This window comes from Hypomesus nipponensis, chromosome 14, assembly GCF_054491055.1.
Source record: "Hypomesus nipponensis isolate SF chromosome 14, ASM5449105v1, whole genome shotgun sequence".
In the NCBI taxonomy this organism is placed as follows: domain Eukaryota; kingdom Metazoa; phylum Chordata; class Actinopteri; order Osmeriformes; family Osmeridae; genus Hypomesus; species Hypomesus nipponensis.
This window is the reverse complement of record NC_140374.1, coordinates 11,376,307-11,389,787: the sequence shown is the minus strand read 5'-3', so window position 1 is coordinate 11,389,787 and position 13,481 is coordinate 11,376,307. Positions and strand designations below refer to the sequence as shown.

At 39.1% G+C, this 13,481-nt stretch overlaps 1 protein-coding gene and 1 long non-coding RNA gene across 9 annotated transcripts in view; one reads left to right on the top strand and one right to left on the bottom strand.

Annotated features, from left to right (window-relative positions):
* Nucleotides 1–3,044: 3,044 nt before the first annotated feature.
* On the bottom strand, nt 3,045–12,733 carry nr2f2 (nuclear receptor subfamily 2, group F, member 2). 8 transcript variants are annotated; one of them, XM_084671911.1, is made up of 4 exons: nt 12,450–12,733; nt 12,148–12,293; nt 7,241–7,768; nt 3,045–5,437 (listed from the first exon to the last, which is right to left on the bottom strand). In XM_084671911.1, the coding sequence occupies exons 2-4, from the start codon at nt 12,185–12,187 to the stop codon at nt 5,163–5,165; spliced, it is 843 nt and encodes a 280-aa protein (XP_084528037.1). In that variant the 5' UTR covers nt 12,188–12,293; nt 12,450–12,733; the 3' UTR covers nt 3,045–5,162. The 8 variants fall into 8 exon arrangements, with proteins under 8 accessions (XP_084528037.1, XP_084528036.1, XP_084528038.1 ...); XM_084671910.1 differs by having other exon boundaries at nt 12,509–12,733; XM_084671912.1 differs by having other exon boundaries at nt 12,551–12,733.
* Nucleotides 11,536–13,481, top strand: part of LOC146258591 (uncharacterized) — a 31,725-nt gene continuing 29,779 nt past the window's right edge. Inside the window, exon 1 of the long non-coding RNA XR_014729714.1 lies at nt 11,536–11,796. This is a non-coding gene — a long non-coding RNA (uncharacterized LOC146258591). The remainder of the gene's footprint in view (nt 11,797–13,481) is intronic.

Sequence of the window (13,481 nt, the reverse complement as noted above, 5' to 3'; positions counted from 1 at the left end):
ACGACCATCCCGGAGCGCGCATTACTAGATCCGCGCAGCCAGGGGTGCCAATGTATTGAATTTAAAATAAATTATTATTTATACTAGAATCGCAAAGATGTCATGTTATTCCCTCCCATATGATACTTTCTTTCCATACTGCCATACTGGTGTCAACTGGCCCCTCTGCTTAGCATCCCTGAGGATTCTCATTTGGACCAGGGGGAAACTATTAATTGCAGAGGTGCTGATTTAAAACTCTGGGATCACGCAATTTTGTTGGACGTCATGATGACATACCGCTTCAACAGTGGTTCTATAACCTAATAATAATAACATACTATATTAGCGGATGGATAGATAGATACACACACACACACACACACACACACATACACACATACACACATACACACATACACACATACATACATACATACATACATACATACATACATACATACATACATACATACATACATACATACATACATACATACATACATAAATACATACATACATACATACATACATACATGCATAGACTACATAGATACAGAAGATGAAAGAACAAGTGCACAAGTTACTGAGCAGCAAGCGGATCGTCACATTTTCCGAGGACTCCGCAGGTCTTGGAAGTGACAGTTCTTTACATAGCGGGTAGATGGCACAATTTTCTAACATTTAGAGAGAACACATGACGCCGGGCACAGAGATCCGTCTAAAACACTGTAGCCTATTAAAACATGACAAAGTAGAATACTTACTGAAGTTGACAAGACTGGGACTGTCGACGTGTTCTTAAGGCCGACACACCTAAACAGGTATTGTTATAGAAGGCCAACAATTAAGGGTAGACCAAATGTCTTCAACACTAAATCGAACAAGATTGATTAACAATGTCTATACCGTCTTTCTGCAAAACATGACGTCCCTTTTTCTTTTACTGGGTATTGACAGGCAGTGTAGGGTTTTCTGGCGTCGGACCACATTGACCTGCCTCTCAAATTAGGATGTATTATTTGAGTAGGCCTATTCGAATTGAAAAGAAGTTCACTTTAAGAGTTTTTGGAGGGAAGATTATCAGTCAAAAGCGTGAAAAAATGTCATGACTTATAATTAGTTTTCTTGTCTATCTAGGACACGCGAACTGGAGCTCCCTCAAGACAGAGGATTGAGAGAGCTCCCAAGAGGTTTGTGTGTGTACGGTGGTGTTGCATGATCATTTATCCGTTATCAGAAAACTAATGCAAAAAATCAATTGATATGTTGAATGAACGTTGTAACATACAGTAGGCTATAGCATGTGGACACCCGGACATGGCTTTAGGGACCTAGTTTAGCAACAAAAATGCATGTCATAATTTATCGCGATAATTAATGGGTCCATATATTTTGAAAGATAAGATAGGCTACTAGTGCAACATACATAAGCAACAGTTCTGACAGTGTGTGTGTGTGTGTGTGTGTGTGTGTGTGTGTGTGTGTGTGTGTGTGTGTGTGTGTGTGTGTGTGTGTGTGTGTGTGTGTGTGTGTGAGAGAGAGAGAGACAGACCGACAGAGAAAGAGAAAAGGAGAAAGAGAGAACGAGAGAGAGAGAGAGAGAGAGAGAGAGAGAGAGAGAGAGAGAGAGAGAGAGAGAGAGAGAGAGAGAGAGAGAGAGAGAGAGAGGGGGAAATATTGGCGGGACTGCAGCATTCAAAAGCATAACCAGCATAACGCACAAGCATAACGCAAAAACCCAGATTTTGCTAAATCAGTTTAGTTAGGGCCCTACGATCTATGCAAAGTTAAATTGCAAATTGAAGTAGTACATTTTTCTCAATGATCTAATAATATGACATTGGATTGAGTGGTGACTGATTAGTTTGTTAATAAAGGAGAATACGTGCAAATTATAGAGTTCAGCTTCAACACGCTGTTAACTAAAATCCACACCAGTAAAGCAGTGTTGCAAAAGACTCCAAACTTATGGGCAATGGCATGAACCATTAAAGACGAGGGAAAGGGCATTCAATGTAGCGTTCTCCTTGACAATTGTAAGATATAGGCTACCTAAGCCGTCTAAAATAAACGTTTATCTAAAGTTATGTTAGCAGTATGCCTACGAAAACTGTATTCAGTGTTAGCCCTAGGCTATATTAATGGATTTTGCGTGGTAAGATAAAGCAGTTAAGCAGATGGGTTTGAGGTAGCTAACATTAGTGTTTTTGGAATCTAAGAAAAGTTCATAGCCTATTCCTTTTCACCCTTGCACCGGGAAGCCTAGATTCGTTTTGACAAGAACAACAAGGATAACAACAATCACTCTATAGGTTATGAAAATATTGGGGCGTTTCGACAGATATCGGCTTACAGCCTAACAGCTATTATCAATGACTCGGTCTTCTTTTGCAGTAGGCCCTATGGTTTCTCTTATGCATGAACCGTGGCCATATCATTCGTTGCAGTATTGACTACGGGGACACAGATTAAAGGATGGTTTTGAAGCCGGGACGCCACGCTTGATCTCCATTTATAGACATCGTCAAATTTCAAATAAAAGACTGCTAAAGTTGGGGTGGAGTCCGTCGTGTTAAATGGTTTGTCTTATGGATTGATGGTCTATCTTTTCAACTTTAAAGAAAGCAAACCATAGGCTATAACCTCTAAATACATTTTCCATAAACTGCAAGTGGCCTACATTTTATAGTCAACCAACAAGGCATTGCCTGGACAGTAAACGTTTGAATTTGAAATAAATGAGGCCTATGTAACATCACAATATCAGGTTAACCCACAATCTATCTCCGTTTTTGTAACAAATAACTTGTTGACTGAACTAACTAGCACACGCCATGTTAACAAGGCCAGCATATTTGAGACAACAGAAAATCGTCAACCAAAAGATGCCAGTCTCTCTCTCTCTCTCTCTCTCTCTCTCTCTCTCTCTCTCTCTCTCTCTCTCTCTCTCTCTCTCTACACACACACACACACACACACACACACCTACTTTGACCCAGACAGGACTATGTGCACGCGCACACATACAATAGTGTCAATGGTAATAAGCAAACATAGTAAACTTTTGTTTTCAAATTCATAAATTATAATTTAATACCAAGAACAAATTTACAGCAGAATGCTCGTTTACAATAAGCTAACACAAACAAACAAGAATTGTGTTTAACTATAAACTTTCACACACACTCACATGTATCACTTGCAATTAATAATCATAATAATAATAATAATCGTCATAAAAAAAGTATCTATACGTTATCAATACCCTGCAGTCATATATTTTTATATATTTATATAAAAACGTGGGTCAGTTTAAACTGTTCATAATTACAATCATGTATCATTCTCTGGTCCATATGTGGCATGGGAACAGCCAAAGATCAGTATTCAATCAACTACACAATATGATCCCTTTTTATCCGACCACAACATGGTGTCTTGTGTGTTGAAGAAAAGCCTCAAAACAAGGACAAAATTGCTAGCTTTCACACACATGTACGCACGCATGTGCACATGCATGCACAAACACACGCGCACTCACGCTCACACGCACACAGACACACACACACACACACACACAAGGCATCTGTCGTAGACCAAAGGAGCAGAACACTAAGTCAAAATAGTACTCCTTTCCAAACCAGCTCACCCTGTTTAGTCTAATTCTAATATTGAACGTTTTGTTTCTTTTTTAAATACAAGGGCTAGTGTACTGAATGCACAGATTATATCTATACAGTCAAAAAACATTTACATTTATATATATCAAAGGTAAAATAGGTTAGCGACCTGTGGCCATGCATTCACAGTCTAAATACATGAAAAGAAAACATTTGTCGTAATATGTATATACATTACAAACATAACTTTCAGTGCTACTAGCTAAGTCTGCCACTTAATTTGAAGACGTTGTATTACCGAAAAAATGGCAACCACAGATTTCTTAATCACATATACTTTGTATAAAGGAAAACTCGTTGAAATGAATTGACCTATATTTACAACAATACTGCTTCTAATAAATGTTTTCAAGTGAAATGCTCAAGCATAAGACTGAAGTTTCAAATCTAATTGTGTTCTATAGGCCTACTTAATCAACATTTTGATAAGAAATTACATCGCGCTTGTCAGGCACTTAATGCTTGAAGTGAAGGGTGACATTTCAGGGAGGTCATAATAATACTGCTATTAAACCCTTTTCCAGCAATGTAAAAACATATATGACCCATGACCATTTGAAAATAGGTATGGATAGTTGTTTTACTTTAGCCAAAGTTCAGGCTATAGGCTATGAATCATCGTTGATCAGAGATACTTAAAGGCTACATGTAAGTATGAGGGTTTCATTTGCATTAATACCATTTAAAGGTAGAATTAGGGTGGCTTGTACCGTCGCATAGGCAGTTGTCCCTTGTAAAATCCCAGTTTGAGCGGATGTTCCACTGACTAGCCTAACTGGAAACAGTTACAAAAGTAACTGGACCCTGACAGTCCATCTATCAACCTTTAAAACTAGCAAATTATTTAGCTGGGTCAAAAAGATACACTAAAAACTGGAAAACACCCTTTCCCAGTTAATTGGGCCATCTTGAGTAAGTGCGCTTGCAGCATTAAGCATGTATTTTCATAAGCCTTTTCCTATTGCTGTGGATTAAATTTTAATTCTTGAAGAACATTTGTACATTACTTTACTGTTTCAAAATAATTCATGGTTTTAGAAAAGAACACCACCTGTACTACATAATCACATATGCCGGTTTGGAACCAGAAAGAAGGAACAAAATAAAAATACAAAACACAGCTATAGATACATGGACACAGGACAAGTAGGTTGGAAAAAGAAAACTTACTTTTTCTTTTCCCTTAAGTTTTTTTTCCAATTTTTCATTTTAAATGCACTTTATAGATTTGTTTTCCTTTTAAGGATTACCAAAATCCTTTTCATATTTTTTTGTTTCATTTTCTTCTTTCTTAAAAAATGGATAAGAAGCCGGTTGTTCCGAATGACACTGGGAGCTTTTATCTGCATTTTGAAAGTTCACTGGATGTCTCAATTTTGAAATTCACAGTCATTTCACAATGTCTTTCTTCATGAAAGCGAGCTCGTGTAACAGCCGTTTTCCTTCTACAAAAGAGGCTCTAACCATTGTAGTCTTAGCCCCTTTGTTCATTCCTTCTGCTTACTGAATTGACATGTAAGGCCAGTTAAAACTGCTCCCCGAAAGCAACATATCCCTGATGAGGGTTTCAATTGGGGTTTTACCTACCAATCGGACGAAAAATAATTGCTCTATGACTGAAGATGAGACTGTGCGGAGCGAAGGCAAGCGAAGTAACAACTTCCCAAAACGAGTTGGCTGATTGGGATACTGGCTCCGAACATATTCCTCCAGGGCACATTGAGACTTCTCTTGCAAACTTTCCACATGGGCCACATCTGAGAGGCCACAAGCATCTAGAGGAAGACAAAAAAACATTAATCATGTTTGTTTCATAAATATACACTTTTAATACATAGAAAAGCTGGTAAAATATGACCACAATGCTCATAAATAACTAACATATCCAATAAGCATATGTGTATACTATATATTCATATAACATACAACAATAGTCTAACAGACTGAAATCCTCATGATATCACATGTACAGTATTTCTGACAGCAATGGAGGCCTACCACCTACATCAATGTTCATACTGAGTCCATTGTTCATTCAAGACAGCACTTGTCATGTATCATATTTTGTTTAATTTACCTTATCATTAAAGAAGAATTGTCCTAAAAGACTCAGTTTTCATCATTGAATACGTCCATTTCATGAAGAAGAAAAAACTACTATCTGTGGTGCTAATAAATGTGTAAATGTACACTTGAACCTGACAAGAGTTTTCCTAAATAGAACCAGTTAGGATTGCTCTCACCCCCCCCCCCTCTCTCTCTCTCTCTCTCTCTCTCTCTCTCGCCGACAAACACATGCACGATCGCACGCACGGAAGAGGGAAAAGGGTTAGGAGTTGTGACCTCTGCACTGGGTTGACATTTCGCTTCAGGAGTAGGACTACAACCCGACAGGCAACCTCGTTTAAATGAGTTGGGGGATACGGAATTTTAAAATATAATGAATACACATTTATGGAGTAGGCTATACAACGTGACTAGTTACACTGCCAATAACATATTCGGTAGGAAATGTAAATAAATAAATATTAAGTGTTATAATTAAAAGTCGACTAATAAACGAAGGATGTTAAAAAAAAAAAAAAACATTCATGCATTTAGGCTATATAGTAATTGTGAATAATAAATACTGTCTAGCGTTATAACATATGAAGCAAATTATTTCCGCATGTCCATTCCCTTTTTTAAATGTTAAATGTAATTATGTAGAGGACTGTAAGAATATAGCCAGCACGTTTGGATTATGACCCAGTTATAGAGTGTGTCCAGAAGATCTGAATCTATAGACTATCAGTTAGAACAAGTTTAATGATTGAGCATATCAATCTAAAAGTGCCTTCATAAGGCAAAAAATCGTATGCTTCTATGCATTTTGTAATTCCTGTATTTTTGGTGGCTTGACAAAACCTATACGTTGTGGGACGGGCTGTGTAATGTGTGTGAATGGAGCATTAAGATAGTATTTCCTTTTCTACCTCCCCCCTCCCCCAAGGGGTGACATCATTTATATCTGTCATTTTGTGCAAATATAAACCAGAGATTGGACATAGGCCTACATATAAGCTTACTAATGAAAAGTAAAGTACTACTAAAGAGACAACTCATTGTCAGTCCTGTGATATTTCACACTAGCAATAGCAAGTAGCCTGTGTCATAGCTTAATGCTATTTCGCAGAGTTTGAAGGAACACTTGCACAGGGACATATGTTATGTTTACGTACTTTCTTTATTAAACTACAACTTTGTATGCTATCCTAAAAATCGTATGTGTGATTGTAAACTATTAATGGGTAAAGTAGTACATGGGGATTGATTCCCAACAAATTGAACGAAAATTATTATATTATTGCTAAATCATTTAATGCAAATGGACGCCCTGTATTATGCTCTCGCTGCAATCGGCTACCCAAGGTTTACTACAGGCCGTAGGCTAACTTGACATTTCAATTACCTTATTGTCTTCAATTGATAATCTAGACCCTTTTTTGAACACTGGTTTAAAATGTTTGACACATGCATAAGCCTACTACACGCACACCCAACGGATTCATTGAAAACGTCTTGATCTTGGCGCTTACCTGAAGTGAAAAGTACAATTGCCTTCAAGCAGCTGTATTCAGCAGAGTCAACGTGCAATGCTTTAAGCTTCTCCACTTGTTCTTGGAAGATCCTAATGTGGTCCATAAAGGCGACCACTCTGTCCGCAGACATGGGGGAGGCGTGAAGGCCAGCCGCCGCAAGAAGTGGAGCCACATGGAGAGGCATGGAGCACTGCGCGGCGTTGAGCACAAACAACTCACTCCAGGTCAACCTCAGAAGAGCCACCTGGTCAGTAATCTGAAGGTCTGGAAAGAATGGGATATTCCTGGCCCACTCCACGGCACTGAAGAGCATCCTGGCTGCAAGTTCACAAATGTTCTCGATACCCATGATGTTGTTGGGTTGCATGCATTGACTGCCATACCGGGACGTAGGGTACGGCTCCGCTCTTAGCAGAAGAGATATATATCCGGATAAGTAAGAATGGCAGTGCAGTGGGTCCCCATTTGTCAAGGCGAACTGGCCGTGGTGTGGCTGTGTGGGTGGCATCCGTCCCCTTTGCACCGCTGCAGTAAAAAGAGAAACTGCAGATATTGATACCTGAATTCTATACATCATGAGACCATGTATTCTGACCTTGCACGCAGTAATACTACATGATAACAGTCAAATTTAGATGAATGGAAGCATAAGCAATCGCCATTGTTCTGATTGTCAAAGATGCCTACATGTTCAAGTGTAGGCTTATGGCTTATCCTGTGTTTTTATTTAAGACAGAACACTTTTTAAGCAATGACTGAGATGCATATTCCTACATGTTGCTAGCATACTTATCGACACAACATGAGCTTTCCAATCAACTAAACATTGTAGAGAATGCCTTTGCATAAATCTGTAAATTTGGCTGTTTTGTTGGGCCTCAGCAACATGAGTAGCCTGCAAATAGGGAAAGGCGGACCTTGCATGCTTTAGCCTACCTTTAACCTACTTAATGAACAATTTAGCTATAGTTATACTACAAACTCTTTTAGACCAAACACGAAACAAAATTAACATATAGGCTATGTATGCCCTATGCTCATTAAAGCCCGGCTTTCGGATCGAGATAAACAGTAATGGGGGATAAGGGCTAGCCTACACACACGTTGTCCTCTTTCGACACTCGCCATAATAGCGCGTTTCTATTCAAATCCAGATTAATATCTATTGACTGACCATCCATATCAAGAATAATGTTACATTCTAAAGTGTTGAATCGCAGTCACGTGACTGAAATAGAAAATAATGCGTTAGGCTGGAACTATTCTTTCGAACGCTAAAATGTAGGTTTGATGAGCTCCGTATCGAGCACAAGAGCAAAGCGGCTCCATTGCGTGTCTCGGCCGTACAGCCCGAGAGAGGAAGACCCAGGAGAGGATATGGGGGACCGAAACATACAATTACACAATTCATTCACCGCACGAGGATTCACATGATAGATACATTAATAAGAAAACAAAAATCCCAATACCTTCCCGTCTCATGCCAACTTTTAGGCATTTTTTAAGGCGACAGTACTGACACTGATTGCGATGGTGCTGGTCAATTGGACAATTCCTGTTGGCACGGCATGTGTAACTGAGGTTCCTTCGTACGCTCCGTTTGAAGAAGCTTTTACACCCTTCGCAAGTAAACTGGCCATAATGTTTACCGCTAGATTTATCACCACAAACCACACATTCTATGTGTTGCGGTTGCTGCTTTTCCGATTGACTCTGCGTCGTCTGGTTTGTCGGCGTAGATTGCGTGTTGTTTGGGGGTCCTTGGACGGGTGTCTGAGGGGTCGGAGGGGCGACCTGAGAGGCTGTCAGATTCAACTGGCCTGGTTGAGGGGTTGGAAGGGATAGTCCTCCTTGGGCTTGCGAAGAAAGAGTACCTTGAGTGTCAGCCACATCGTCCTGGGAGCCTCTCCACACTACCATTGCCATATCTATCAGTCAACGAAAAGAAACTTTTTGTCTGCCGTTTTTGGTGTAGCGATGAACGTTTAGCCTACGGAATGCAAAACGTTATACTCAATATAGGCGAGTCAAGTAATTGTCAATACCGTACTGTTTTCAAATGTCCGTGGAATCTTCCGAAAAATGTCGAGATATCTAAGGGCTATCGCTGTTGCAGCCGCTGCGAAGCTCACGTTTCAAAACTGATGTGATGGCGAGCTGAGTCGCTGCCTTTCGCGTAAAGGCCAAGTCCAGGGGCGCTTACAGTCAGCCATCCAGGAGACCCATCAAGGGAAAAATGTTGACTAACCGATTGTAATAATGAGACGAGGTATGGCTATTCAAGAAACCGAACAGCAAATTGCACACGACGTGACAGCGGCATAAAACGCAATTGATGTACACACTGGCAGCGAGTGCTATCAAGTTCCAGCACGAGTCTTGAGGAAAATCATCAACTGGTAAAAAAATATTGCTGCTTCTCCTTTTTCTTCTTGTGAGGTAAAGCGCGAGCAGCGGCGCGCAACTGAAGCCAATGCTTGGGATCTTAGAATGAAGTCAACTCTCCGACGAGCAAATGATTGCCTTCTAAAACAAAAAGATCACAACCTAGAACCTCCTTCATGCGCAGAAAAATAATAAGAAAAAGAATAGAGAATCAAAGTGATCAAATATGTTAAAAAGGGGGAGGTTAGGAAATGATTGCGATTTGTAGGAGTTGGGCAGGCAGAATGCTTTCTCTCTGATCAGCTCACTGAGCTCTCTATATAGTGAACTTTGACACGACTGCTGCAACTTAGCACACGTTACCATGGAGATGAGCTGCCATATAAGGAAAGTGACTGTGTTTGACTGGTCAGAGCTCACGGACCTCCCCCTGAACCCCATTGGCTAGTCGGCATTTGTGCTACTTGGTGGCTTGCCAAAGCACGGATAAGGGTCGGGAGTGCTGCGTGGTCCTAAAAGGAGAAGGATTAGAATGGGGTACCGTGTTTGTAGAATAGGCTAACAAAAAAATCGCCAATATGGTCTGCTAAATAAAATAATCTTTCCGGATTCATTTATCTATATGGTATAATGCAACCAAATGTCCACGATGATTAGCTCAAATTAGTGATTAGTTGCCCACTCTAAGTAGGATGATGATTAAAAGTCTAAAATTATCAATATTTTTCCTATTGTTGGCTACCCGGAGAGATTGTTAGGCTGTTAGCCTACACACACAAGATGACAGTCGCATTTCATTAATATTTAAGAATCCAAATGAAATATAGCTAGGCCTACAAAGCTATGATAATAGTCCTTTTTAACTAATGTAGCCTAGCCCGATTGAAATATTAATTCCTAAATAGTCTATGTTTATAAAAAAATATTTTAATTAGTTTAAACGTTTTTCAGACAAGTTTAAGACCGTTTTTGTAAATGTGAGGTTTGATTATGTTCATTGAGGCATAAACGCATCTGGGACAGTCCATACTGGATGAATGTGTTTCTTCTTTCAGAACATCCCAACACCAAGCATGATAAAGGATAGCCTATATGAACATCATTATTTTAAAATTGGTTATGCAGACTAGGCCTGCACAATAAGCAGCCGACTACTGATTACATTTACAGATGATTTGCGAGGACAATATGCCTACATATTTCTTACAATAACAGTGTTGAAGCGGAACAGGTCGAATTTAGAAGTTAGGCTACAGACAGTTAAAAGAATTAAGGCAGAAATGGGCAACCTACTGCGATCCCGATAAAGGTGCCACTATGATTTTCCTGCTTATTTTCAATGCAGGGAGTGTTATGAAATGTTCAGCTCGACCTTAGGCCCTAGGTCTGTTGGATTAACCTACTGACCATCTATCAGAATCAGTTAACAGCTCCTCGTTTATTATAAGGAGTCTGTCCTAGGAAGAAAAACACTCACACCTACATCATCAAACATGTTCATTAACTTTTCAGCCTATATAGTACACGCAGAATAGGATAGGCCTATTATCTCACGTAAAGACACTGATTCATAAAGTTTGAGAAGTAGGCTAATAGGCAAGTGGCTCTATGTGATCTGCAAGTAGCCTATAAATGTTAGTTTATTGTCATTTTTCAACAGCTTTACTTGTGGTAGCTATACTTTCAAAATCACTAGGTGCTGTCAATGTTGGGTCCAGTGAAAAATGTACAGAGTTAAATCATAGCTTAGGTTGTCAGTGAAAGAAACTGCTGCAACACGCAGGATCTTAGGCTCAAATACAGTATATGGGTGCCCCCTAGCGTACAGATTAGTTCGGTCTCGAAAACAGACACATTTAGAGAAGCGCCATCCACCAAGGAAACTTCAGTCCCCCGTCTTTCACACTGACTAAAGCGCAATAACGTTGGCTCATTTCAGACTGATTAGGCTACTGTTTCTTGAAATATTCATCTTAATGGCTCAGACAACGTCGTAATTGTGTGTGAGTAACTACCGCAAGGTACTCTGATGAGCGCGGAATAGGGTAAACAGCGTAGTTTTATGTTTTTAAATGTAGAGAAACCTATAGACCAACTGTGTGCGCCTGTAGATGACAAGTCTTTAGTTCTAAAGTTTAATTATGGATTCTACATGTCACACTGCATTGGTGAGTATCACATCTATAGTTGTTTATTTAACGTAGGCTATGACTAAAATAATTGTTTGCATGTCTCATAGGGATTTGAAGGTGAAATAACATTAAAGCTACAACTAGATCCACTCAATATAATGTTTAATAATCGAATACGGTTTGCACAACTTACAATATTCAACCATTTTCACAATATATCCTATAGTGGAAGGACGATGATTCATGACAAGCTAATCATTGATTATGATTATGATCGGTTTATTTTTATGGTAGGCTATATAGGCGAGTCTTATTGGTTGGTGAATGACATTGATTGTGAGGCAGACATATACTGTACGTATAGGCTACATATTCTCACAAACGTACCAAATGCATATGTTGTCGAATCGTCCGTAGTGTGTTGCATCTTCTCTCTATCCAGAATAACTTAATCTTCTCTTTCTCTCTCTCTCTCTTTCTCTTTCTTTTCGAGATATTGTTCAGATTCAACGGAAAAAAGGTGTCCTTTTCCACTGGAATGAAAGAAAAATTATTTAGGCTCTTAGAAAAGTCACTTAGCGTATAAAAGATTAAGAGAGCGAAAAATGATTATTAAACAATCAATTAGGCTAATGTGCTGAACCGTGTTTGTATGTTGACTTCTTTTTTCGGACAGAAAATTGACAAACCTATGCCTCTAGAAATGAAAAAAAGTATAAGCTAATAATGCAGCAAGAAGATAGCCTACTCCGGTGCGCCTTTTCTGTTCCAGCCTATGGTCAAATCGCACCTCTACGCTGCCGCTTTGTGTGGGTTGGTTGAGAATGAAAGGGGAGGGGGTGCAGTCAGAACAGACACCTGTCTTTTAGCGGGCAATAACTGGTATGATGCTCTAATGCTAGTGATGTTGAAGCCTAATTGCACGCATTTAAAACGTTACTATATTAAAAAGATACATCCCTATTTATTTATAAGAAAACAATAGAATGTACACATTCTAACAAAATTATTGAATATAAACGTGTTTTCGTATTATTATTTGTGTTTAACATATATATATATATATAATAATGATTGTTATTATCAGTATGCGTGTTGTTATTATAAGTTATAGCCTCTCATTAAGTGTTAAAATTATTTTAGTGAGAACAATAGTTTGTGTGTGTGTGTCACTTCAAATTTTACTAGTTCAATGTGTGATTTTCAAGATTTGTTGGCTTTAGTGTTAGTTTTTTTAATGGTAGAATGCATAAATACTGCACACTAAAACACAGACCTGAGTCAAAGTAATAGCATGCCAGAGCAGCTATTTTGTCTGGATATTAGGCTAATAAAATGCACATTATGAACATAAGAGCTAATTAAAGGTATAAGCTAAAGCTTTCCCTGATAAGCCGCTCCTTAGTCTATAAGGTTGTCCTTACGACAGAATCTTGAAGCACAGGCTCAGCAAGCCTCCAAACACAATAGCGCACCCCATCGGGACTCACATCGATTAGGACTAGACTCGAGGATGTTACCGTGCTAAATATTTACTGATCACACACAAATAGCAAGATCTTTAACGATTTTATACTCAGGGCGCCGTGAAAAGGGTAAATCGCTTTATTATTGTTTATAAAGAAAAGCACGCGGGAACACAGGGCTGTAAGATGTGCCCCAATCTGGAGAACCACAGTTAGGTGAATCGATAAATAGTGCTTGGCCAAGTTAGTGGTTGA